At 38.5% G+C, this 26,397-nt stretch overlaps 1 protein-coding gene across 3 annotated transcripts in view; it reads right to left on the bottom strand.

The window, feature by feature from the left end:
• Positions 1-26,397, bottom strand: part of PAWR (pro-apoptotic WT1 regulator) — a 78,289-nt gene that overhangs the window by 20,916 nt on the left and 30,976 nt on the right. For all 3 annotated transcript variants that reach the window (XM_071552168.1, XM_071552169.1, XM_071552170.1), the window contains exon 3: positions 17,451-17,579. In XM_071552168.1, coding sequence (XP_071408269.1) covers positions 17,451-17,579 — 129 coding nt within the window. The remainder of the gene's footprint in view (positions 1-17,450; positions 17,580-26,397) is intronic.

The raw sequence follows: 26,397 nt of genomic DNA, 5'->3' as shown, positions 1-26,397 counted from the left end.
ACTATACACTAGTGCAATTTACAACTACATAACAAGATTCCTGCAACATGCAAGGGTAAATTTTGACTGAAATTAGGCCATCAAAACAATTGGGTTTTTTTCATATGTAATTCAAATACAGATTTCCTACAAAGTTTCCTGTATGTTCTTCAAGATGTGAGCAAACACAACTTCCTTACCTAGAGGGAAGGGGTCTGTTGCTAGGGTTTCTTGCCATTTTACTTACCAAGGAACATGTAGATTTTATCTACATCAAGCAAGTCAACCCCCAAGCCACGTCTTGATTAAATACAGCCACTTCTCGCATTCAGTACAATTTGGTGTTGAGATTTGTTTGGAAATATCAGTTACATTATCTTCTGCAACACATACAAAGTTTCATTCAGATATAAAAGTGAGATAACATCTAAATGCTTGATAACTGAAAGGCAATCTGATCCAGGAGTAACTGCAAGTATGAAATGTAATGAGGTCTCTCCTCAGTCTCCTCTTCTCCAGGCTGAACAGAGCAAGTGACCTCAGCTGCTCCCTCACATGGCTTCCCCTCCAAATCCTTCACTATCTTTGTTCCTTTCCTTTGGGAACTCTCTAATAGCTTAATGTCTGTTTTATATTGCGGTGCCCAAAACTGCACACAATACTCAAGCTCAGGCCACACCAGTGCAGAGCAGAACAGGATAATCTCCTCCCTCGACTGGCTGGCGATGCTGTGCCTGATGCCGCCCAGGACACGGTTGGCCCTCCTGGCTGTCAGGGCACTGCTGACTCATACTCAACTTGCCATCAACCAGGATCCCCAGTTCCCTTGCCCTGCTTTCCAGCATCTCATTCCCCAGGCTGTATGAACATCTGGGGTTGCCCCATTCCAGAGGCAGAGAATCCAGCACTTCCACTTGTTGAACTTCATATCATTGGTGATTGCCCAGTCCTCTAATTTGTCAAGGTCTCTCTGCCTTTGAGGGACTCAACAGCTTCTCCCAATTTTGTGTTGTCTCTTTGAAAATACCTAGAGATGTTTCTCATGGAATGCAAGACGAATTCAACTTTGAACGAAAATGCCTTCACCACAGAGAAGGGGGAAAAAAACCTCCGGTCATTATTACCACAAAACCTATTCTTTCCAGAAGCCCCCAACGGTGCTTTCAATAAATTTCAAGCAGCAATTTTATCACTCAACTACTTGCATGTCTTGTAGCTGTGCGCTTTCTGGATCTCTTCTTTAACACTTGTACATACAAAACCACTGCAGGCTCCTTGCTCTCTTGTTTTTCTAGCTGCCAAGATTTTACATCTATTTCAAAGATTCATTATATTTTTGGTGTTTTCCTGGTGTGGATTTCCTAGGGATGACCTTAAACACTCTTTAGTCACCCAATAAATCTCTTTTATAAGCAGACATTCTAAAAATGAGGTTTATATTTCTAAAATTTTTAAGAGCATGAAGTTATCACCACCTATTCATCAGTTACAACATAAACTGAAATAGGAGCCTGGTAAGATTAAACAAAAACAGAAGCTGACCTACTGTTTTTAAATAGCTTTGTAACATTTTTCATATTTCGATCCTCCTTTGATTTGTACTCTGGCATGTTGGAACAACCATATTTTAAAAGAGCCTTGTTTAATTTATATCTAACAGATCTTTTTAAAATATGCCATAACAAGGAACATGTAACTGAATAGAACTTTAAGCAGAAAAAAGACGTTCCTGTATTCTGCAGAACTAATTTCATATTCTGGCACTCGGATACTTAATTCAGATCAGCAATACACAACAACATCTTTACCTGTGCTAAAAAGAAAAAATTTAAGGCTAATATAACCTCTGTTCACATATTTCTGAAATACTGGGTGATTGATTCAGGTGCACATTTATAAGAGCGGAAGGGCAATGGCATTACAGTCTATACAAGAATGATGATTTCTTTAGGAAAAAGAAGCTGTAAGCAAAAATATAAAGGTAAATTCAGTAAGTAAATTAATCTGTTAGACCACCTGACAAGACAGGGACAGCAAAAGAGACACTAAATGAAAGAGCCTTCCTCAAAGAGGAGAAACCTCTCTCTCCTGACATGAGTAACAAGTGACCAGTTTCCTATTTCCCAGGCCCTTCCACTTAGCCTGTATGAAATCCATGTGTCTCAATGCAGTTTCAGTCAGTCTCTTCTACCCGGTGACTATGCAACCCTCTGGGAAGAAGAGCTATTCAATTTCTTTTTTCAAATGGGAAATTTGAAAGCACACCACTCTCTGTGCTATGTGTGTGTTTCTGGACTGTGGATGAATGACATGAATGATGTCCTAGATGAAAACACTACAGTTCTTCTTACCTGACAGAGCAGAGCCTCAATGAAGTACCGCATGTCCAGTGTCCACATGCACAGACTCTGTTCATAGGTTGCTTTTGCTTTTCTAGAAATCAGAGTGATCATGCAAAAAAAGCCTCTTTCCCCCATGTGTCAGGATCCAAAGGTACCTGTAAGGTCTGGCTCAGCAATGGCCTCATCCAGCTCCCACAGGACAATTTAAATGTTCTTATCCAGAGCCGGCCTGGGCACCACACCGAGCAAGCAGCAGCACAGCCCAACTGAGCCCAGCCAGGCAGGAAGCACAGTGCAGAGCCACTCAAGTGCCTCAGAGAGGAGCCGGCCAGGCTGCAGCATGGGCAGCAACAGCCAAGTATGAAGCAAATCTTACATTGTATCCTGACCTACTGAAATATATTTGTACTACGTTCCCAAAAGTATTCTGCAGGGCACACAGTATCTGTCTCGAATTACTTCACAGTATGAAATATGGATTTTCCAACTATTTATTACCTGTCCAATTGCGAAGAAAAAAGTAAAACACATTAGTATACCCATAATTAAAACTGTGGCACAAATTAAGGTCAGACTTCTTTCATATAATAACATTACAAATTAAAAATCTTAACATAAGGGCTTTTATGTGCTCTTACATAATTCCACAATTGCAAAGGTATCAATGCTTTTTTATAAAGAAAAACTCACTGGAATATATAAGGTCATGGTGGTTCTTTGTCTAAAAACTAGTATGAGCTACATCTAATACCTAACATTTTAGGCTACTTCTTGGCCAGTATGGTTTACAAACCCAACTATACTTTTATACAAACAAAATAATGAAATTTAAAGTATTTAAATGTTATTATCTTTTATAGATCACCAGTATCTCTTAATCAGCCTTAAAATAGATGTTAATTACACAGAATCACAGAACAGTTATAAGGCTGGGAGGCACATTATATTTATATTATGTATCTTACATACTATGTACCTGTATATAAGTGTTTTTATTTATTTTTTTCTCCTATTAAATTGTAGCATACTGTTTTTATGTTGATTGATGAACACAAACATAAGACTACACTATTTTTACAATGTCCCAGAGGTTTCAAAATTATTACCTATAACTCATAAAGAAATATAAACCATATTATTATGCACAGATGAAAAAAGGAGACAAGAACATGGAAGAAAATGAACAAAATGGTGGAAATATTATTTCCGGATAGTTATCAGCCTGTGTAGTGGGCTAAACCCCAGATAGTTATTGGTCTGTGTAGTGAGTTAAACCCCAAAGGCAGGAGGGCACAGAGTGAGAATGACCAAAAAAATGAAAGAAAACCAGATTGGAAAAATGTAATTCAGGTAGGGGAAAAGTACAGTGTCCTGAATTCAGTCCACTTATTTATGTGAACCTTATTTTAATGGCCTCATTTATGACCTTGAATTAATTTGTAATTAACAGGAGTTCAAACAAGAACTAAAAGATGTGCTAAAATGCCTGAGTGCAAGTGATACATATTATTCCTGTTAAGGGAAGGGAGTTATGACTCATCTGCCTGTTTCCACAGAGCCAGGAGGCCACTGGGAAACACTGCAAGAACACCTAGGGAATCAAACTTCTCACAGACAGGTAGGTAAGTATCCTCAATTCCCTAACAACTTAGAAATCTATTAATGACATAAGGTGAGGAGAGAAAATAATTTAAGAAATACCTGCAGGCAATACAAGTAACTCCCACGCAAGTCAAGCATCATCCATAAGAAAACAGCTCCCAAACATAAGGAAACCAGAAACAATCACTAAACAAATAAACAGAGCTTCTCCTTTATTTTCCATTTCTATACCCAAGCAATATTCAACACCAAAGAGACAGAAAAAGAGTTCATGACAAACAGTTAGGCACTCAGAACAAAAGCTGTGAAGGACTTGATTAGATCAGGCTGACAAAACCTGTCTAGATCTCAGTGACTCACAGAAATGGGAGGGCTGGAAAAATTATCAGAAAGATAACGATTATATCCAACATATGACCTTCATGGATCAGTGTTCAATAGTCACAAACTGAAAATGAAGGCTTCCTAAAACTCGTGGAGAAGAAATAGAACTTAGAAACACTTGCACAAAGGTCCCAATGTGTCAGTCAGTCATAAAAAGAGAATGAATGTTACCAGAAACCTATGGAACACCTCCAACACCTAAGCAAAAGGCACCAGATCCAAAACACACAACTTGATGCTGAAAGAGGAGGGCATTTCAAAAGAAGACTGAAATCAGGTGGACAAAAACCTTTATGGCTCAGAGAAACTTAAGGTTAAGGATCTTTTTCAACCTAAATGATTCCATGATCTCAAGTCACAGAAGAGCTAAGTCCCAATATGAAACCCACAGCAGAGATGCTGACAGTGGAAACACAATAGAAATTGCAGAAGTAATTTATAGTATAAACACAAAATCCTGCATGGAGCTACGTGCATAGCTCCTTCACAGAACTCTCTGTTTCCAGCCATACAAACAAAATACAATGTCCTAAAATTCTTCTAAATGGTATTTGTGTCACATTTTACAGAGCATTATAACTTTCTCAGTCTCATTTCAGAGTTGTTGACTTGTAGATACAGTGCTTTGCATACTATGTAACTCAACTAGTGATAAAAACAGCTTCTTCAGTGGATCCAGTTAAAAGAAACAAACCATCCTGCCCACTGCTGCTATGTGCTGGGTCCCAGCAAAATAAAAAGAGGGTCTTGTCAGTGAGTTTACCAGGAAAACAGACCTGACAGTTTCTACTACCCAAACAGTAAATGGAGACAAACCACAGACTCCCCCATGGCTTCAAAGGTAAGTGACAGAGTTGCCACATTCATACTCCAAAGCAACTGATGGTGGGGCTCTTCCATGTCCCATGTAGTGAACCTAAGAAATAAAAATCTGTAGGTTTCTTCCAGACAAAAGTATCTGAAATAACACAAGGGCTGACCTACAGCACAAAGCAGAGTTTTCAGATCATGAAACCTAGGTCTGTGTTGCACACCCAGGCATGTTGATTAAGGGTATGCAGCTGCTTCTGGGCTAGCAAAGGTTAAGTAAAGTCCTTGCAGCACTGCACAGGCAGACAAAACTGGTGTTGTGATGTTCATACTATATGTGAGGACTGGTTCCTAGCACGTTATTCCTTGAACAGTCCCCAGGGTATGGTATAGGAGAGCACTAGGCACCATGAACAAAAACCATGCCAGGAAATGTTACTAATAATTAAGCCACAGGCTCTATCAGCAGTGCTGAAGCTGAGCTCACACCCAGGTCTTGCACTTTCTAACAGTATAGAATCATAGAATCATAGAATCGATTGGGTTGGAAAAGACCTCCAAGATCATCGAGTCCAACCCTTGGTCCAACTCTAGTCCATTTACTAGATCATGGCACTCAGCGCCACGTCCAATCTGCGTTTAAAAATCTCTAGGGATGGTGAATCCACCTCCTCTCTGGGCAGCCCATTCCAATGTCTGATTACTGTCTCTGGAAAGAATTTTTTTCTGATATCCAACTTAAATTTCCCCTGGCAGAGCTTAAGCCCGTGCCCCCTTGTCCTATTGCTGAGTGCCTGGGAGAAGAGATCAGCCCCCACTTGGCTATAACTTCCCTTCAGGTAGTTCTAGACAGTGATGAGGTCACCTCTGAGCCTCCTCTTCTCCAGGCTAAACAACCCCAGCTCCCTCAGCCTCTCCCCATAGGACCTATGCTCCAGTCCCTTCACCAGCCTTGTTGCTCTTCTCTGGACTCGCTCCAGCACCTCAATATCCTTTCTGAACTGAAGGGCCCAGAACTGAACACAGTACTCAAGGTGTGACCTCACCAACGCAGAGTCCAGGGCAAGGATCACTTCCCTGGTCCTGCTGGCCACGCTATTTTTGATACAGGACAGGATCCCATTGGCCTTCTTGGCCACCTGGGCACAGTGTTGGCTCACGTTGAGCTTCCTGTCAATTAGTACTCCAAGGTCCCTTTCCGCCTGGCTGCTCTCCAGCCACTCTGTCCCCAGCCTTGTAGCACTGCAGGGGATTGTTGTGGCCAAAGTGCAGGACCTGGCACTTGGCCTTGTTGAACTTCATCCCATTGGAATCAGCCCATCTCTCAAGTCTATCCAGATCCCTCTGCAGAGCCCTCCTGCCTTCCAGCAGGTTGACACTCCCTCCCAGCTTGGTGTCATCAGCAAATTTGCTGATGATGGACTCAATCCCCTCATCTAAATCATCAATAAAGATGGTAAACAGGACTGGACCCAACACAGACCCCTGGGGAAGACCACTGGTGACCGGCTGCCAGCTGGATGCAGCTCCGTTCACCAGCACTCTCTGGCCAGCTCCTAATCCAGGAGAGGGTACACTTGTCCAAGCCATGGGCTACCAGCTTTTCCAGGAGTATATTATGGGAGACAGAGTTAAAGGCCTTGCTGAAATCCAGATAGACCACATCCACAGCCTTCCCCTCATCTACCAGGTGGGTCACCTGATCATAAAAAGAGATCAGGTTGGTCAGACAGGACCTGCCACTCCTAAACCCATGCTGGCTGGGTCTAATCCCTTGTCCACCCTGTCAGACAGTCAGACTGTCTCTACCAAACAACTCTGAGTTACAGATTCCTCCTCCCTCCTCAGCCATCACATCAATTACACCAGACAACAAGGACATAGAGAAGCAGACTCCCCATCCCTGCCATTCTCACACCACTACAGAACTGGAGTCTGCAGCTCCCAAACGCACAAGCACATCTGAGTAATTACTGTTATGACATTCTCTAACTTGGTATTAATAATATGAAGGTATGACCCGTGTTACAAAATTGCTTGGTGTATTTGTGCAGAGTTGTATGCATTAGTGAGCAAGTCGTCTCCCCTCTCTACCCTGCACAGCGACACAGCAGCAGAGATCCCCTTGAACCATGCTGAAAAGTGTCCTCCCTCTCTGTACACACCCAGCAGGCACTACTCATAACTGTTTTAAAGGTTTCAGACTCACTCCTGGCATGAAAGTAGTATTAATTAAAATTCTCTCTCTGGAGTAGAATACCAGAAAAGTGCAGGAGTCAGGAGTACTACCATGCCTTACAGAAGCTTTTGATATCAGTCAAGCTGTGTCATCTATTTGTACAAGTAGATAAGTCAGAAGACCTTCCCTTTTCAATAAATTTGTATGTACCTGAAGACTCTTCTTCCCAAAGAAACCTCAGCTACAACGTATCATTATTGTTCCAGGATCACTTCCCCCCTCCTCCCCTCTCCCTGAAAAAAACCATTAAGACTGGGAGAAGATACCCACTGTAATCCAGAAGAGGTAAAAAGTGATGCCAGTCCAAAACATAAAACATGTGGGAAAGAAAAAAAATCCTTAACATGAGGCCCCTTTACACTGCTCAAAACATTAACTGGGACATTGAGAAACTGCTTCCTATTCCTTACAGCTGTATAAAGGCTCCAAACCAGTGTAACAGCAGCTAATCCACCAGCTTATGCAATTCTGGAGCACAGCTCCATGACTCCACAGTGGAAGAAACAAACAGGGCAACAAGAAAATAAACATATGTTCATACAGGCTGAGTAGGTAGCAGCAAGATATATATACAAGAAAAAAATTAGAAGTAAACAAAGCCCCTCCAAAATGTATTTAGTCAAAGGATCACAACCAAATTTGAAACTACAAGGAAGAAATCATAACTTCCACACTTTGCATCACACTTGCTCTGCACAATGATTTAGAAAGTACTTGAAGAGCAAGCTGTGCTGAAAACTCTGTAGTTCAAAGGCACAACTGTGAACCTACAGTAGGAACATGAAGCCTTCACAATGTCTTGCCTTCACAGAAACAAGCTTGATTCAGTTTTAGTTTTCATGTAGGTCCTGTGATGAATAGTTGTGCACATGCACAGGCACATAAAACTGAATATTCAATTTTAAAAGACTTCATGGATACACTTAACTATGTTTACTGGAAGTGAAATATATTCTTGAAAAAAAATTTTAAGCTTAAACCACTTGTCCACAAAATTAAACTTTACAACACAGAAGTTAAAAATTTTAATAATTTTGTATTTCTTTCTAAGCAAAGTTTGCTTCTCAAAAGTAATCAAATTTATACCTGCAATGACCAAGCACTGAACACAAATGATGCCTTCCACAAACAAATGGAAAGATTTCTTTTTGATCAGTTGTTATGAAGACAGATCGTGATACTCATGTATCAGTATTTCTCTCCAAGTGCAGAAGTCAGAGGACTCAAAGTAGGGACACCCACGGTGCATCCTCAAGGCCAGACATCGCTGGCCAGGTAACTTTATCAGGCCCATAGGCCATCTACATCACCTATTGTCCCTTTGGTCTTACGTCAGTAAGTGCTAGTTCTCAGCTTCCCGATTTCTTAGCGGCAAAGGGGACGGCGATTTCACTCGTCAGCACGTTCCAAAAGCAGCACTATTGGAAAGTGCACACACAATATGGTTCAATCAGATTTGCTGAGCATGTGCAGATCCTTTGGGAAAGTAAAACCCACCGAACACGCATGGATCAGCAGCACTACACCACAGCACACATTTACTAAATATGTTCATATATGACAAGAGGAGGATGACTTTGGAAGAGAAACCTATGCTGCTACAACATCTTATTACATGGCCCATTCTGATGAGAAATCCAGACTCCCCTGTTTTAAATCTGACAGTCTACTAAAAACCACACATACATACAACATAACTAAAAACTAGCGACCTCATTTTTTTCCAAAACAAATCATTCCATGTAGTTCAAGCCTCCAGTTATACCAGACAAGACCACCACACAACAGAACTCAGAAGTTACCTTGCAGATTAATTAAACAGTTACTATATGGAGTGGGGTTTTTTCCCAGCCTACAAGAATACACACAAAAAAGATTTAAAGAGAATTAAGACTGCAAAGTCAACCAATTCAGAACAAGTCAGAACGTCGTTGACTTATGCAACTTTCATTCAAACTCATGACACTGCCTTTCCTGACATGACCTCACAAGGTATTTTTCCACAAGATCTCTTAGGTGGAACACAAAGAACAGTACTTGGTAATGTTCAGTATTTCACATTTGCTTGTTCTTCACTAAGTGGAAACCCGTGCCTTAAATACTGCTATTAACATACTCAGACTGCTCTGAATATTACTAACATATTACTAACAATTACTTCAGTGATAGCCTGATCATACGTGATCATGAAAAGATGGAATTCCCATGTTCCTACTTTGCTTACACATATCACAAAAATAAGCTGGGTCTCCCAAGGCAGAGCAACCATGGCAGATGTTTATCTGAAGCATCTGGTTCATGTCGTGAACTGAACAGGGCAGCAAATTCCCTGGAACTAGTGTCATTTACTTTAAAAACGCTGCACACACAAGACTGACTTAAGGTGGAAATACATTTTTAAAAAATAGTGATCTTTTAATACTTAAAAAACACTGAATTGGAATACTTTTTAAGGCATTTTTATGGGAACATTTTTAGACATACAATAAGATTTTCTCATGAGTCTTTCCACTGGACTCACTACTATTGCTTAAGTGCTTTGTGGACACTAATGACTACTTTTGTATCATCTCTGTCAAGTGTATCCCAGTCCAAATGTGCAAACAGAAAACCCAAGAGGAATATTATCTGGCAGTTAATTCAAATATTAAGAGTCCCACAACCTGATTGGCAGAATTACTTGCAACATCACATACTCAAACACAACTCCTTCCAATTTACATATTGCTATATTTAATCACATTTTAATTCAGCTTTTAAAATAATACCAATATAACTTTATTGTGTAAAATAATTCCTGGGTAGCACAGAAAAAAACCCCACATGTTTAACACATTTGGGTATGCCTTGTATGTGGCACAACTACGTGTTCTCTAGGGACAGAAATTAACATCAAACAATGTCACAGCAATATACTTCATAAAAGATGAATTATTACTCTTGTATGCATGCACGCAGTTCTTCTTTGCAAGAACTACCTGAAACCTAGATGCCAGATGTAGGAATTGGTTTACAGTATCTGGAATGGAGAAAGTCCTGCCAGAAATGGATTTGTGAAGAAAATCAACAAGCCACTGATAACGCTTTAACAACTGATGTTTTTAATGTTGTTTAAATGTACAAAATGATTGTTAAAATGTCTTTTTGCAAAGTCACTGCTTCTCCTTCCCAGAATACCTTGAGGTACCCTGTTATCTCAAGCCACCACAGATGCAAAAAGTACCCCACAGAAACAGCCAGACACCTTTGAAAAGCTTTGAAAAGCTGTGGTCTGCTATGAATAGGCATGAGTATTATTACCACATACTTTGGATAATGAGAGTAATTGTAAAATGATGTTGTATGACATTGCTCTGCTGTGCAAAATGGAAAGCCAGGAAAGGCAAAATAGGCAGGCAAAAACTGCAACACGTAAGATTCAAGTACAAAACCCTGAGGAAGTTTGTGTCAAGCAGGTTTTCAGCTGCACTTCTGAACAGAGATGCACATAACAGTTCAGATCCCTGCATTTCTCAGTGTCACACAGCTAAGAAATCACTGGGGAATTTTATTCCCTAACTTTATTTACTGCTTTTAGCATAATTTACAAGGTGCTTCTATTAAACATTTACAGCTTTGTAACACTGACATGTAGCACTGCCTCAAAAAATTTCAATGTATTAGGTCACATTTAAAGAAGAGTGGTATTGAAGCAATCAGAACTGCACCCCTACAGGAGTATCTTTGGATTGTGTTCCTTTTAAAAAGTGCCTTCAGTGTTCTGGCAAAATGTTAAACTTTTGCAGAACAAAAGGTTCAAAATAGATCAGATGTGGTTTTCCTTCAATTTTCAAAGGATGACTTACAACTAAATGCACAAGGCATAAAACTCAAGGGTCATGTTAATAAATCAAGTTTAGATGACTTCACCAGCCACCCAACCTATTCACTACTGTAGTTACTACGATGAACCCAGTCTACTGTGAAACAATTTCATAACTGTACTATTAGGCAAATGCTGATTATGTAGATATTTAATGCGATCCTCCAATCAACAAGGATTCTTTTGAAGATACTGGGTAATTTCTATAGTAAACTGAATGATTATTCAAGCATCTATCATAAACTATGTCTTGCAGAGAACAAAAACCTGCATTGCTACTATAGAAAGGAGTGAGAGCAATTCAAGACATGGCAATCGCTACTGTTTATGTAAGTAAGTGCTGCAAGTTGAAAACTTAGGTAGTTTTCTCTTTCATTGTCTTGGATTAATAGCTCCACAGGAATTCACTACTAGGATCAAGCTTTAGTCTGTGCTAATGCATATAAATATGTACTTATTGCACAGATATAATACAACTTACACTCTAACAACAAGGTTCAATGCTACAAATGAAGTGGCATTTTTTGTCTAGCAAATCTATCCACTGGTGTTGACTGTGATCCAGTGTGGATGTTTAACTGTCTCAAATGTATCTCACAAAACTGCATTGTGTGTAAAATCTAGTAAGATTCAACATCATAATTTCCTGAATTTCTTGTTGATGCATATTTTAACAGCAACAGAAGGACACTAAGAAATGCACATTACAATTGCAAACACAAAACAAAGTAATGGTTGGAACAAAATAATCACAATTTCTAATTCGAGTACAAGGGTCTTGAACCAGGCCCCAGGCTTTGCAGCAATATATAATGTGCAATTAGGTACACCAAAACAGTTGGTGTGGCTTAACAAACATTGTGAGTCATGTCTCATACTGGGGTCCCAGGGTTCAGCATCCTTGAGAACCAAAACTCCCCTATCAGCTTCATGCCAGCAGTACAAATTCTAAAGCAGGTTTCTAGCAGATGACTGCAGAGATCTCCAGCAATCATTACAGATATGAAAGGGATTGGTAACTGTGCCAATTATGATCTGCAGTTTCTTAACATGGAATTAAGAAATACACTGGACAAACTTTGCTACTGTGTGATAATAATAAAGATCAGCATTCCCTTTTTGCAGCAGAATACTCTAAAAAATCAATCTGGTTTTTTATAAATCATTACTTTTCACTTGAAGGATTCAGAGCATTTTTTTCACATAGGTTGAACCTCATTATCTATGTGACTCTGAGTTTCCCCTTTCCATGCTCATAGGCACAAAAATCAGTATCTCTCACTCTAATTGATTCCTATTTCCAAGTTATGCTAGTAGCAAATATCATTCTGACATGCTTCATTCAAGCCTGCCATAGAGAGGAAAGAATCCAGTCCATCTAAAAGCACACACCTACATCTGATCTAGAAAGACCCTTTTTGTCCTCGATGAGGATAAAAAACACACATCTAAACCACAGTAAACTCTGCCACCATGACAATGACAAATTGTTTAAGATCTCAAACACCTTGTTGTTTCTTGATGCTTTTGACAATACACATTTACTCAACTGCCGTATCTTTAATGTCAACTGTTCACAGCTGAAGAAATTTTTTGCAGGGTGTTTATACAGAGCACTGTGTAACAGACACTACAGTATTTGAAATAAAATGCAAGCAAAAAGGAATCAAAGACAAGAGACAGCAAAGGATTTCAAAGTCCTTATGAGGTGTTGAAAATGATACTTCTGCAGTATTACAGCATAACTGCCAGAAAAAGAGCCAGTTGTAATTTGAAGCTTTAATGGATGGAGGACCTCCCACTGCAAGGCTTTATATTAGCTTTCAATCAATCCTCTCAGCCTTCCCAATTTGCTCTCCAAATTTCCAAGACCACCATAAGCTGACATACAGACATCACAACATGCTACTATGCTCAGATACCATGTCTGTAATGACATAAAAGTCTTGTTAACCCAACTGCCACAAGACTACAAGAAGAAGGGCACGTATTTGGGGAATATTTTAAGAGACCAGATGCACCAACAACTGAATTCCAAGAGGGAATCATGGTATAAGCTAAACCCGGATGCTTTGATGCAAAGCAAAGGCCTTGCATATGGTGGGGTTTGGTGGAGTTTTTTAAGCAGTAGCAAATAGCAGCATTTTTTTCATGTTCTAGAACTCAGCAAGTCTCCTAAAAGACTTAAAAATAAATCATCATTAAACTAATTGTTTTTTCCAGGCAAATCTTTCAGGTTTTTTGATGCAAGTTATCTTTATATTGCATAAAATTAAGAGAAGTTTAGTACCCTGAAAGTGTAATTTCTCTCCAACCTCAAGAAAGACATTGCTATGAAATAGTTTTGCACTATTGTCAGTTTTGCCATCTCTGCTAAGCAAGAGCTGGATTTCTATAATTGCCAGACTGAAAATTTCTAGTTAAAATTGTAACTTCAGTTACCTTTTAAGTAGTAGCTTTCACTATGCTTATCCATGACAAATTTTTAGCTCATTTGTAAGAGTTCTAAGCTTCCTTACATAAATGATTTGCCACTCTCCGCATCGCTGCACACATCACTGTAGTAGTCCACAGCACTGTAATTCACCAGATGAGAAAAACTGAATTGCAGCATTAAAAATAGGAGGAAAATCGAGAAAACAAGTCAAGAGCTAAATAAGATACTTACATCTGGGAGTGGCTTTAATGTTGACTCACCTGGTGAGCTGTCACTTTCCACACTATCTTTTGCTAAAGTTAAATAACAGTTCTGACTGTAATTGTTTTTCAATTCTTACATTACCAGACCTACATCTTTCATATTTCCAACATAAAATAATTCAGATGACCATTTCAGTCAAATAGTTCTGCTTCAGGAAAAGCGCTCTGAAATCCACTACATTTTTAAATCTATTCTTAAACAAATCTGGTGTCTCTGTGCTTTGGATCAAGAACTTCAAATTCAGCCAGTTTTCAAAAAACGTGTATTTTGCCCATGAAAAGGAAAACAGCAGCTTCTGACAATGTTAAAACAGAACTGAAAAATCAGATTAGTGTAAAATAAAGCCTTATTCAGCAATGTATTTGCCCATCAAACATGAAGTCAATACTGTCTTGTTTACCATAGCCACAGTAATTATATACTTACAAATGTCATAAAATGATAATAAGAATGAATAAATTGGTGAAAATGTCTGTAACTACAGAAACTTATTTTTTCTACTTAGTACACGGATATAAAACGTATATTGGTCAATGACAACTTGAATTGACTGAATTCTTACATCTACAAAATAAACTCTACTTTTAAAAGCAGCATCAATCTTAACTAGCATAGAGTAGAATCAAAAGGAAACTAAGTTGTCAAAGCTGAAATAACACTTCTGCCAAATTCTGTTCAAACTGGGCAAGTTCTAAATCTTCTAATAAAAAGCGAGTTGACAGAGCCAGTAATAAACTGATTAAGCCTTAGCAGCTACAACTTTCTAAGGTTCCATCTGTTCTATACATGTGCCACCCTGGGTCTTTGCCAGATTTGAGTTCTGGGACTCTCTTTCGTATTGTCTGTGACAGGACACTCCTGCTGTGCTCTGTCAACAAAGAAGCAGTGCCTGTTGGAATACAGAGGTGACAAACTGGGAAACATGTAGGATACAATTAATACAGACAGTTTGGTAAATAAAAACCGAGACTGTCAGTCCAGAAGAACTGAAAATATGGATGAAAAGAAGGCGGCATGGGACTACAGTCAAAGCATTATGTAATAATACCACTAGGGGAAACTCAAAGTGACAAGTTTTGGAATATTTACTGAAGAAGCAAACACTGTAAGAAAGAGTCTAACAAATAACTTGGAAAAAGCATAAAAACATTTCAGGATGATAAACCCTGACAAATTTACAAAGACAATAGATTGTTATATGAGGCATACTCAAAGGAGACAGTTTCTGTGCAGAAATATTTTTGTTGGTGTTCACCATGGAAAATCATGGTAAGAATCTCACATCAGAGCACTCCCTCATGGAAGACTCAAAGGGTCTGTTTCCAACAGAAGCACAGGTAGAACACAAGAACAGATTAATAAAATAAATTCTAAAGAAGTTTCTTGCCAGAATGAGGCATATACTCCTTTAGCTTTGAAGAAACTGATGCTACTGAAAAATGTAATAGATAAACTACTTGAGATCATATATAACCTCTCATTTAAGACTGCCCTAGTACCATTGGGTAACAATCACCATCCTTAAGAAGGCTCTAAAACAGACTAGAAAACTACAAATAAGTAAATTTGATATTTATACTGGATACAGTGGTGCTAGTAAGTCTAGAACAACTAGGGAATAAGTCAGTAAATACAATAGCATGTAGAAGAGTCATCAGAGCATCTGTAGAATAGCTACATGTCACAAAGCTAACATAGCTTTTTTAAGTTATAAAAAAATGTCCAGGAGAGAAATCTGATTGACAGCCTAGTGCATTTCAGAGACACTCCCTAAAGCCTCTTAAAGAAATTAATCTGCACTTGGAATAAAAGCTTTTGTGAATAAATCACTGGTGAAAAGATAGGAAATAATGGCAGCCCCTGATGGTCAGCTTCTACAGTGGACAGAGCACCCAGAGAAGTGTCACAGGAACCTGTTCTGGGACCTCTGCTTTTCAATGTATTTAGGGAGGAGGTGTCCATAGATGCTACTCAGAACAGAAAAGACATGGGTCAAACTGTGAAAACATGTAGGGTTTCTTTACTGGGAGTGGCTGGGAGGTGAAAAAGAAGATTAAAATTAGTGTACATAAGCATAGTGTACATAAGTGAGACAAAAGGTAAACATATTTCTAAATATACATATGCATCCACCTCTGAACTTGTTATTATCCCACAGATAACTCCAAAATGTTAAATTAGATTAGGCATACACAACATGAGCCGTAAATGCAGTGCTCAGAGACAAACAGGCAGATATCAGGAATTATCAGGAGGGAAACAGAGAACTAAACAAAACCCACCACTGAACCACTCTCCATCTGTATGCTGTACTGAATGCTTCACTGGGTCTGTTTCCAGGTGCCAAACAAAATACAGTCAAACCAGAAAAAGTATGGAATGTTACTGTTCCTTTACAAGGAACAACTGAATGAAACAAAATTCTCAAGGCTAGGGAACCAGCAGCTGAGAGGAGCCATACTGTCACTGCAGCACTCAGTCACACAAAGAGAAAGCAGTAGTTCCCCATGGTCCCACTGGGACAACTTACTGAAGTCACATGGGAACAGACGATAAATAACAGATTTAACTTAAACAAAAGGAGACTGATTTTCACATTCCAGGTAATTAAGCTGCAGACTCCTTTGCCCTAAGCTCCTCTGAATGTTAAAAGCATCCATGAGCATACGAAAGAGTGGCAAAATTTCCAAAGCAAGGTGCATGAGATCCACCAAATTCAGCAATGCCCCCTCCAGCTATGGGTGGTTTGAAAACTATCCCCATGTCCTTGGTTTGTTTGTGTGTTTTTCTCCCTGTGCATATGCTATTGCCTCTGTTGCAGTGAAGGGGCAGAGCTGGATGGCCTCAGTTTGTACAGCTGGGTTGGGACATGCTGTCAGGTAACAGAGAAGGAGGAGAAACAAGACTGGCTAAAATAACTCAGGGCACTACAGGAAAGAGAGTATTTGCCACAGGCAGTATAGTATAAAGGAGGGGTGTACTGGGCATAACTGGCAATGTTTTGATATCAAGGGCTGCAGGAATGAGTGTGTTTCAGGGGATTGCAGAGCAAAAAAAAAGGGATAAAAGGTTTCACAGAGGCAAAGGGTGTTTTCCCTAGGCATTAGTCTGTTCATTTCAATCCCAGAACCCATAATTAGAAGTTTGTTAATTGACAAAATAAATCCTGAAAGCGTGTCCTGATTTAAAAGTTTATCTCCAATTAACTGAATATTCTAAACCTGTCAGTATTTCTCACTTGAATCTTCCAGTTTCTCTTCCTCTAATTAAGTAGTAAGTTCTATGGTGAACATCACCACCATTATCTTCAAGGCCTCTAGAGAAATACAGTTCTGTTGTTAAAACTGGGTCTCAGTAATATTGAGTTGAGGAATGGAACCTCATACTCTGTTTTTAGTAATATGTCAACTCCTGAACTTCAGGGATTTTTTCATATTGGGTATAACCTCCTGTTAAGAAGTACAAAGAAGGAGGCGGTATCAGTTTTAAGTCTGAGGAAAATATCAAAATGAACAAGTGTTAAGATCTCACCTGTAGTAAGTATGAGCCAGAGGTATCTGCAATGGAACTCTCATTTTGTATCGTGTTCTGTTGGGTAAGAGCATCCTCCTTCTTTCGCTCCTTCTGCCCTGCTTCATCATCTTCATACTCATCAAGGCTCTAAAACAAAAAATATTCATTTATCAAAAAGTCCATGTATTTTGCTTCACATGCTTCTTGTATTTCATGAGGTTCATGAATCAGTGAATATTTTCAAAAACTCATTTCATATTTCAGAAAAGTTTAATTAAATGTTTAAATGCTTTCCTTTCCAATTGCTTTTTCTTCATCACAAAAGTAAGAAATAATCATAACCAGATCCAATTTGACAAGAGCTTTAGATAACACTGTGCGAGTTCAGTTCTAATCCTTCTGCGAAGAGGAGGTTGAACTGCACTTGAGGTTCCTTCCATTTGAATGATTCTACAATCCTGTTTGTTTTATGCAGTACAACACAGCAGAGATTTTGAGAAAGTATAGAAAAGGAAAAAAAAGTTAATTGTATTCTTCACTCAACAGCTGATCTTTTCCGACAAATTGGCATCTGCTGAGACTGAAATGTCAACCTCAATCACCCACCTTGTTTTTTGTTTTGTCTTGAAAATTTACCATTGAAAATAAGTAATTTTAAATCATTCGGTTAGTGTCATCAATTACTAACAATTAACACTTGTATGTCACATTTTGACTCCTCAGCACAAATGTTTCATGCTAGATTTGCTGAAATACTTCCTTTGAAAGGATTAAGTTTCTAAAGCACCAAGTACTGACAGGCAATAGACAGGAAAAGTAAGTAGGCAAATAAATAAATAAAATAATCTGTATTATTGCCTTTGTTCTAGCTCAAAGCCACATTAAGGCCATGGTAGAAATGCGAGGACTCAACTGGCTTTGGACTAAGTCAGTTATGTCTAGATCAGTCTATTAATTTAACATACATAAGTTTACAGAATGAAAAAAACCCACTATCTTATGTTTAAAAGACCAACTTGAAGCAGACAAAGCTAAAACAAAACAAAACAAAAAAAAAGAACTCTGAGCATGACATCACAAGCTGTTTGCTAGCACTCCACATTAAAACAAGAGATGTGTGAAACATTGTTACAGAAACACACAGAACCAACCAGCTTAAGACATCAGAAAAAGCTTCCAGATTGATGTAAAATACCTTGAGAAACAGAGAACAGGACTGCCAGAGAAGAAAGATGAATGTCACATTATTTCAGTTGAAATTTCTATAATGCACAAAATACAAAGCCACTATTCTGAAGCTTTGATGCTGACAAACTCTGCCATCCGCTTAACCAGAGGACACACAACTAGCCAAAAGCATACAATGAAAATGCTGGAATATAGTAAATTTAAAAAATAAAGTCAGTTGTATTTACTAGCTGAAATAGCACTAGTATATCAAAACCTAACTTCAGTTCCTCCACAGTAAACACTGTGGTGATACAAGTGCTAGAAAACTGACAAACTAGAGAGGTGCACTTTTCAGAAAGTGAACATAATAAAGAGAACACAAGTGAACCTGAATAAAAGCCATTGAAACTCTCTACAGCAGTGCTCATGACAGCAATACTAATGCAATTTCACTAGTCTACTTCTAACCAATCTCTCAATGCAACTGATGCAGACCTGTCTACTTCTATCACAAGAAAAGGCATACTTGAAAGATTATGACTGAATCATTATACATTCAAAAACTTTTAATGAGTCTTTTCTAATAATATAAATATTTTATTTAGTTCTCTCGGATCGATTTATAACAGAGCATTTACAATACACTGTCATGGCACATTCTCAGAAATGATCTTTAAATCAACATCCTCTACCTTTTATAAACTGTAAAGCTTAAAAACTTTAGTAACAAACTTAGGTCTGTATCCTAATTTATCCCATTATCGTACCAATACAGTATGAAGTGACACAGTAAGAGATAATGAGCCCCTATAGCAAGAAAAAAATTGAATGATCTTCAGCTCTTACAAAGCCACTCCTGCTCAGGAAGAACTAAAAGGCTGACAGAAGATATCATGTAAATTATGACTAATGTCATGCAGATGAAGAATAATACTGTGTTAGAAAAACTTTCATGTTATTCCTCCAGTCTCCAAGTTGTTCAAGTCAGAGAATGGAGATCCCAGATAACGTCAAAGGAAAGAGATCATTTGAAAAGTGTTTGGAAGAGCAGCCTCTGAAAAGCACAGGAGAAATCCAACTCAAGACAGAACACACTAGTAATCTTCACACATCATAAAAAGACGTTTTCAAGGAACAACATCCTTTAAGGAGAAGAATGAAGCTCAAATATCAACACAGTAGGTACAAACAAAGTCTTAGTAGGGACTAAGGAGACATGTGCTCCTTTCTTCACATATTTTCTCCTTCAGATACATGCTCCTCAAGAGCTTTCCAGAGACCATTAGCATTCTATAGAAATACTTTTCTCTAATTACATCTGTGATGAAGAATGATGTTCTCTCTTTTAATATAAGACCACCTGCTACTAACTATTCTATTAGCAATTTTGGACAGGAACAAAATAGCATCATCTGATATGAAAGTTCTAGCCACAGAATTTTAAACTAAACACTTTCAGTTATGATTTGCCAGCAATGTCCATTGCCATCCTTTCCCTTCTTCTCAGGAAGGTCCACAGTCACCAAAGTCTCCTTATCAGTACTCTCAAAAGGTATTCAATCCCCGCAAATAACTCCCTACTTCCAAAGTTAAAGGCCCTCTTCCTAAGCACAGAAGAGTTATAGCATATATAAATCTAATTTGGCGCATATAACCTCTGTTTTAAAGGTCGCTGGGGCTTGCTCCCAACTCCAGTGCCAATCACTAGAGCAGGTGCTGACGCCAGCTGAGGCCAGCACAAGTTTGGGTGGTGAAAACCACAGAAGCAGCAGGGGTTTATTACTTGTAACAGATGAGGTGAAAGAGTCAGAGGCACAGGTTGATCCTCACCTTTTGCAGCCGATGTGGCACATTTGGCTTGGAGTTGCCAAAGCCTTCCCACCCTAAGGCAGATTGCCAGTCACTGTCAAAGGCCGCCTGTGGTTTTCTTACACAAAGGTTGTTACATTCCCCTCCCAAACACACACACACACACACACATACCCACACACCAATTTAAACAGTGACTATGAAATGCAGGCAGAGCACAACTGAACATGATAACAACCATATAATGTAAACATTTTACTGCTTTTTACAAAATTACAAAGTTTTGCTTCAGTAAACATTAGCCTTAATAAAGAAATCCATTTGTTTTGATGAAAGCAGCTTTCTTGCTGAAAATGTCCTGTTTATGCACTTCAATTATTGATTGCTGGTGTTATTGCCATTTATATTCTAAGCTAACTTTTAAGGTAATAAAAATCAATAAAATCAAGTTTCTGTTGATACATTATTAGCAAAAAACTTTAAAAATTCTAAAGTTGTGCTACACACTTTAAAAAATGTTTGTGTTTTTGTTTCGGCTGCCCAGCACTGAAACTGCCTCAGCACACAGACACTTCAATCAGACGGATCAATGTGCTGCTTGCATTGCAGGCTCTCTCAAATACTACACTGTCTTTAAAAACTAATTTCACGTCATTGAAAAAGACATAAACACAGCTCTTACTTTCTCTGTCAGCACAGCAGAGACATGGACTTATAACCATCAAGGTCCAATTCTGAGCCATTATATAATTCCCTCTGTCCAGTCCCTTTTCCCTGCCTTTTTATTTTGCTGCTAGGCACATACCACTTCAGATTCTTATTTTCCATTAAAATCATCTGAGTTTTGTACAGTAGATATTCTATATGACGTTCCCACATCTGATCTCAATATAATGAATCCACAAAAATTCTTTAGGGTTTCTAGCATTTCAGTAGGTGTTTGAAGTTGTAGTATATACATTTTTCTGTAAACCTCTAGTATGGAAAATACAGAATAAGATGCTTTCAAAAGAATCAGATTGATGAAAGAAGCAGCCACAAAGATATCCCCACATTCCAGCACACAACCAGCCTGCAGTTTAAGAAGACATTGTATGAAGAACACTTCTAATGATTCACTGGTTTGCTTCCTAAAAACATTTGTGCATTGCTAAGAACAAGCAAAAATTGGGGACTGTCTTTTCCCTGAAAATAAGTGGTATTCTTACATGCAGATGGTCGGTTTCTGAGCACACAGAAGCTGCTCTCACCACAAGAAACGGTGCCGAGGCAAAACTTCACTATTCCCACCCCCCTTCCTGCACAACCTGCTTATGCCCTGCAGTTCTGCTGCCTGAGCACATAACCAAGAGCTGCCCAGTTCGTTTGGTGGAAAGTCAGTCAGGTTAGTTTCAGCAGTTTGAATTACCTCAATTGATTTTGCCTGGACCAGATAGGAGCCCATTCAAACTCTGTTTCACAGAACTCCTGGAATGGTTGTGCTAAGTCAGCTTTTGGAAAATGATGAGCACTTGAGATAAGAATCTATTTAACCAGTATAGCAAGATGTGCAATGTGCAAACAGATACACACTCTCAGCAAAACCCTGTGTTCAACTTCACATGGGGCAATAAACAAAAGACTGTGCACCACAAGCAACATCAGTTATCTCTTTTTTTATTCAGCTTAACCATGTAAATAATCTAGGAGAGAAATCAGAATCTAGGCTTCTTGCCATTTCCCCAAAAGGACTCGGAAAAATGAAAAAACCAAAAACATCAGTTTTACAAGACACTTAGCATGTTTACAGGTTCAAAGTGCACTGTCACATCTTCAACTGCATTATATTAAATGTAAACATTTCCTAAAAGCTTCCACAGTAGAAATACAAGACAAGATAAAAGAACTGCTTCTAACTCTGAAAAAAATTTATCTAGGCAATTAACTACAGCAATATACATTTTGGGGTTCAACATCACCTTTCCCTTGGCTAATCATTCAGAAAAGCCTAGAAAATTAACTGCAAATAAAAGAGAATTATTTTACACATTTCTCTATGATCACTCTTCTTACTGAAACACTGAAAACCAAATGCTTCCTCACTTTACCATGCACAGCTCTCTCACTGGCTAAGTATCATCTTCCTACCTCTTTGCACAGTATCAAACCCTTCTGTCATCATCTCCAAAACCACCCAGCAAAACCAAGCAAAAATTCCAAAACTCAGTGATCTGAGATTATACAACCTTTCCCCTTTGGGAACATTAATTTTATTCATACTTTTTAAACATACTTTTATTATAATGTCCAGATAGTACCCAAAATATTTAACTGAAACCTATTTAGAGTAATAAAATATTAGAACAACAGTAAAATTGGGAAAACAATCTTTTTCACTATGCAAAGCCTTTCATCAGATGTAACTTGCCTTAGTATTTTTCCTTACAAGTTAAAAAACATCCTAATAGAGGTGAAAAGAGCTAATGTTGTTCCTAGAACTAACTAAATCCTACAAACAGTTTTACAGATTACCCAGTAAAATTATTTTTTAAGAATACTTGACTTCAGTTCTTACACTAAGAGAGTCCAAAAAAGGATATTGAACTCCAACACCTTATCTGCATAATCTTTGTGCAGTTCTGACATTCTACGTATCTAAATGGAGCAGTCCAATATCAACAATTAGTACAATCAAAGTGTGGATTTTTAACACAGAGGAAGAGTAAAAGCAGGAATCTCTGGTATCCCAGAGCAGAAGAGGCTGGAACACAGCACTGGGTCAGTGACCAGCAGGTGGGCCAGAGCACAGCCCACTGCAGCCATAGGATGTGCTCACCCTTGACCACAGTGCCAACAAAGCAACCCAAAAAGCCAAGCATCGCTTTGAGATCAGGACAATGCACATCCCCAAAATTCACAGCCTTCCTAAGTCACAATTATATTTTGTTTGAACTCGACCCTTTTCTAATCCGTAATGAGAATTTATAAGTGCCTACTTTGTACACTCAATTATATTCCAGAGCAAATACAATTTGAAGCCTTAAAATCCTCTCAGAAATGCTTCTTGAAAAAATCCCAACATATTTGTCTGTATTAGTGCAAAATAACAAAGTATTTTGAATTCTTTTAAAGCTTTAAGTAAAACATCAACTAGATCAACAGCAGAATGTCAATTATCCCTCATTATAATAACAAAAAGCAGCAGTGTTTGCAGATTGTTTTTCAGCAAAATAAACTGTTTGGTCACCACTGTCTACTAACATACCGTAAGAATGAGTTCAAAAGTCAAATGTTTAACTTACGCTAATCACAAAAACATCCTTTATCACAAGGCTTGTCAAGAATGATTGGTGGAAATGCTTAATTTAACTACCTAGTATGCGATTATAAAGTCACAGAATAAAATTCCAGGGATACATGGAAAGTTGTCTTGCAAAACACAAGCTATCTAGCATTATTAAAAACCTTCTAGAAAAACGAAAGACATATTAAAAATATGGATTGGCAAGCTATCAGAATTAAGCACTAAAATATTCAATACTAAACTCAAGGTTAGCATTTTAGGGCCTTTCTGACTCATCACCATCTAAGAACAGAAGTACCAAACAGCACAACTGACTGAAGATCCTACAGAGACATCACACTGCTGAAACCTGTTCCATGGGGAAATGATTACATTAATATAATAATGTCTCATCCAAAGGAAGTCCCAATTCCTTGCTCTTAAAAAGGAAATATAAATAAGTATCAAATTAAAAGGCTAAGAAAAAAGTAGCCCAGTGCTCTTTATGCTGTGACACTGACCCACAGGCAGTTCCAGGCCACCTTACTTCCAGAGCTACAGGGCCCTGATATAGCACATCTCCATGTGCTAGAAATTAAACATTCCCCTTCTCAATCAAATACTGCTCCTCTTAATTCTATTTTGCTAGCAACAACATGTCTTTTTCCTCCTCTGCTAATGGTTTACTTCTGGTATAGAGTTAATAAAACTACATGCTGTACACAGAAATCACTAACAGCGTCGAACAAATGAATCTGAAAGTGACAGGAATGTTCCCAAAATCACACACACATATGCAAGGGGAGTCAGTCACCAAACCAGTCTCGACAGCCTCCCAACCAACAGTCTGAAATGATGCGTCCCAGCTGAAACAAAGATTGCAAACCAGTGGCTGAGCAGAAGAAAGCTAGAAAAACAAAGTCTGCCTGTTTCAGCCAGAAGGAAAAAGAGGGAGTTGTTGAAGATATTTGCACTGTTCACAGAAGAAATATTTCTCAGTTTGCATCATGCCATAGATGTTAGGAAACACCAACCACAGACTGCAAGAGCAGAAAAGAGAATTTGTGCTGGATGTATAGAAAACAAGTAACAAGTTTACATACTTGATGCCTGGTTACACTGTTTTTCCTATTAAACTTGCTCATGTATTAGGTAAGATTCTGGGAGATACTGGTATTAGAGGGCATGTAAACAATGGCTGAACAAAAGCCACTCAAACAACAGCTAGATAATGAAGTTAAAATGTCTGTAACCACCATTATTTTGATTTGCATTGCTGTGTATTTCTGCCAAAACTAAGCAAATAGCAACAATGTTCCCAAAGAAAGACGTACTGTCACATAGAAATAAGACATACAGACTGAGCACCCTTCTAAGCCAGAAAAACAAGGAGAGAAACAAATCTTGGAGAAGATTAGCACACTTTTTGAAACAGAATTATCCCTTTTAATGTGACCATGTAATACGTAAGAATGTTTTTTTCTCTAGTACATCTATGGTGCTTCTAAAAAGAAATAAATATCAGTACTCAAGAAACATTCTAAAAGGAGATCAAACAGGATAACCAGTGGAACCGTATTTCTAACTATCCTACCCTCTGAAGCAAGAAGTTTGTAGCCACTTCTGTTGTCTGAATATCAACTTGCCTTTTTTTTAATTATTAAAACCAGTCCCTTCATAGGTTTCTGCTTTCTTGCTTAGTGGACTAATTGTCATTTTTCTTCTGCTACTCACTGAACCTCATTCATGTTTACACACAGTGGGTGTGGGATTGGTCAAACTAAACAAAGCCAAAGAGGCTGATGACAACCACGCACTGACCAGCCAGAACAGACGCAGAGCCAATTATGAGGGAAAAAGAAAACTTTGGCACAATGCTTTCCTGAGAGTTGTACAACACTTTCTCATTGGGAGTGGGATCTTCTGAATCCACAGAAAAACCGAATAAAAACATCAGCCAGATTTTCTGCTCCCCAGCTGCTTCTTTTGAGTCCTAATATAAGTATAACCAGACAGATAGGGACTGTACATTCAGCTGTGGGTCAGAAAGGGAGTAGTACTGAAAAAGCACTTTGAACAGGATAAACATGTATCTGGATTTTAAAAAATGTTAAACTTGATTTCCAAAGCAATAAATAAGCACTTTTGAAGTGCTCAGCACTGGTGTCAGGAATAGACAGCACTGATCAAAACTATGTAGGCACACAAAGTACACATGTGGTACTGAGGCCTGCTAAGACAGCAATAACCAGGTAAGATCGAAAAAGTTTAAAGTTGTTGCTGCAGTCAATAATGTAACTCTTTTTGGGAAGAACACTTCATGATTCCAAATTACTCCTAGTGACCATTCTATAAAGCTGTTTCCAAACCTAAACTTCTGAAATCACTCTTTAGCTCTGTATTTGGAGGGAAACTCTGTTCCTCAGGGGCTTTGACAACAATTTTTTTTTACAAATATATCCATGTCCAAGGCTCCTGATGGAAATCCAGTACAGATCCTCATAGTGCAGTCTCACATATTAACAGCATCAGTCTTTTGTCACCATCACTTGCACCTTTGCTCCTTATGGAAACTGTGCTCAGAAATGACAGGTCTTTTGTACCCACGTTTTTTTGAAGTCATTAGTGATGGGGGGTGTGCATGCGTGTGCAGCATTTCAGACTCTAATAAATATTAAATAATACATTAGTGTCTTTAAAATATGAAAGTTGCACAAGTGTGGG

Source organism: Pithys albifrons, chromosome 3, assembly GCF_047495875.1.
Source record: "Pithys albifrons albifrons isolate INPA30051 chromosome 3, PitAlb_v1, whole genome shotgun sequence".
Classification (NCBI taxonomy): Eukaryota; Metazoa; Chordata; class Aves; order Passeriformes; family Thamnophilidae; genus Pithys; species Pithys albifrons.
The sequence above is the reverse complement of the archived record's forward strand: the minus strand, read 5'-3'. Positions and strand labels throughout refer to the sequence as shown.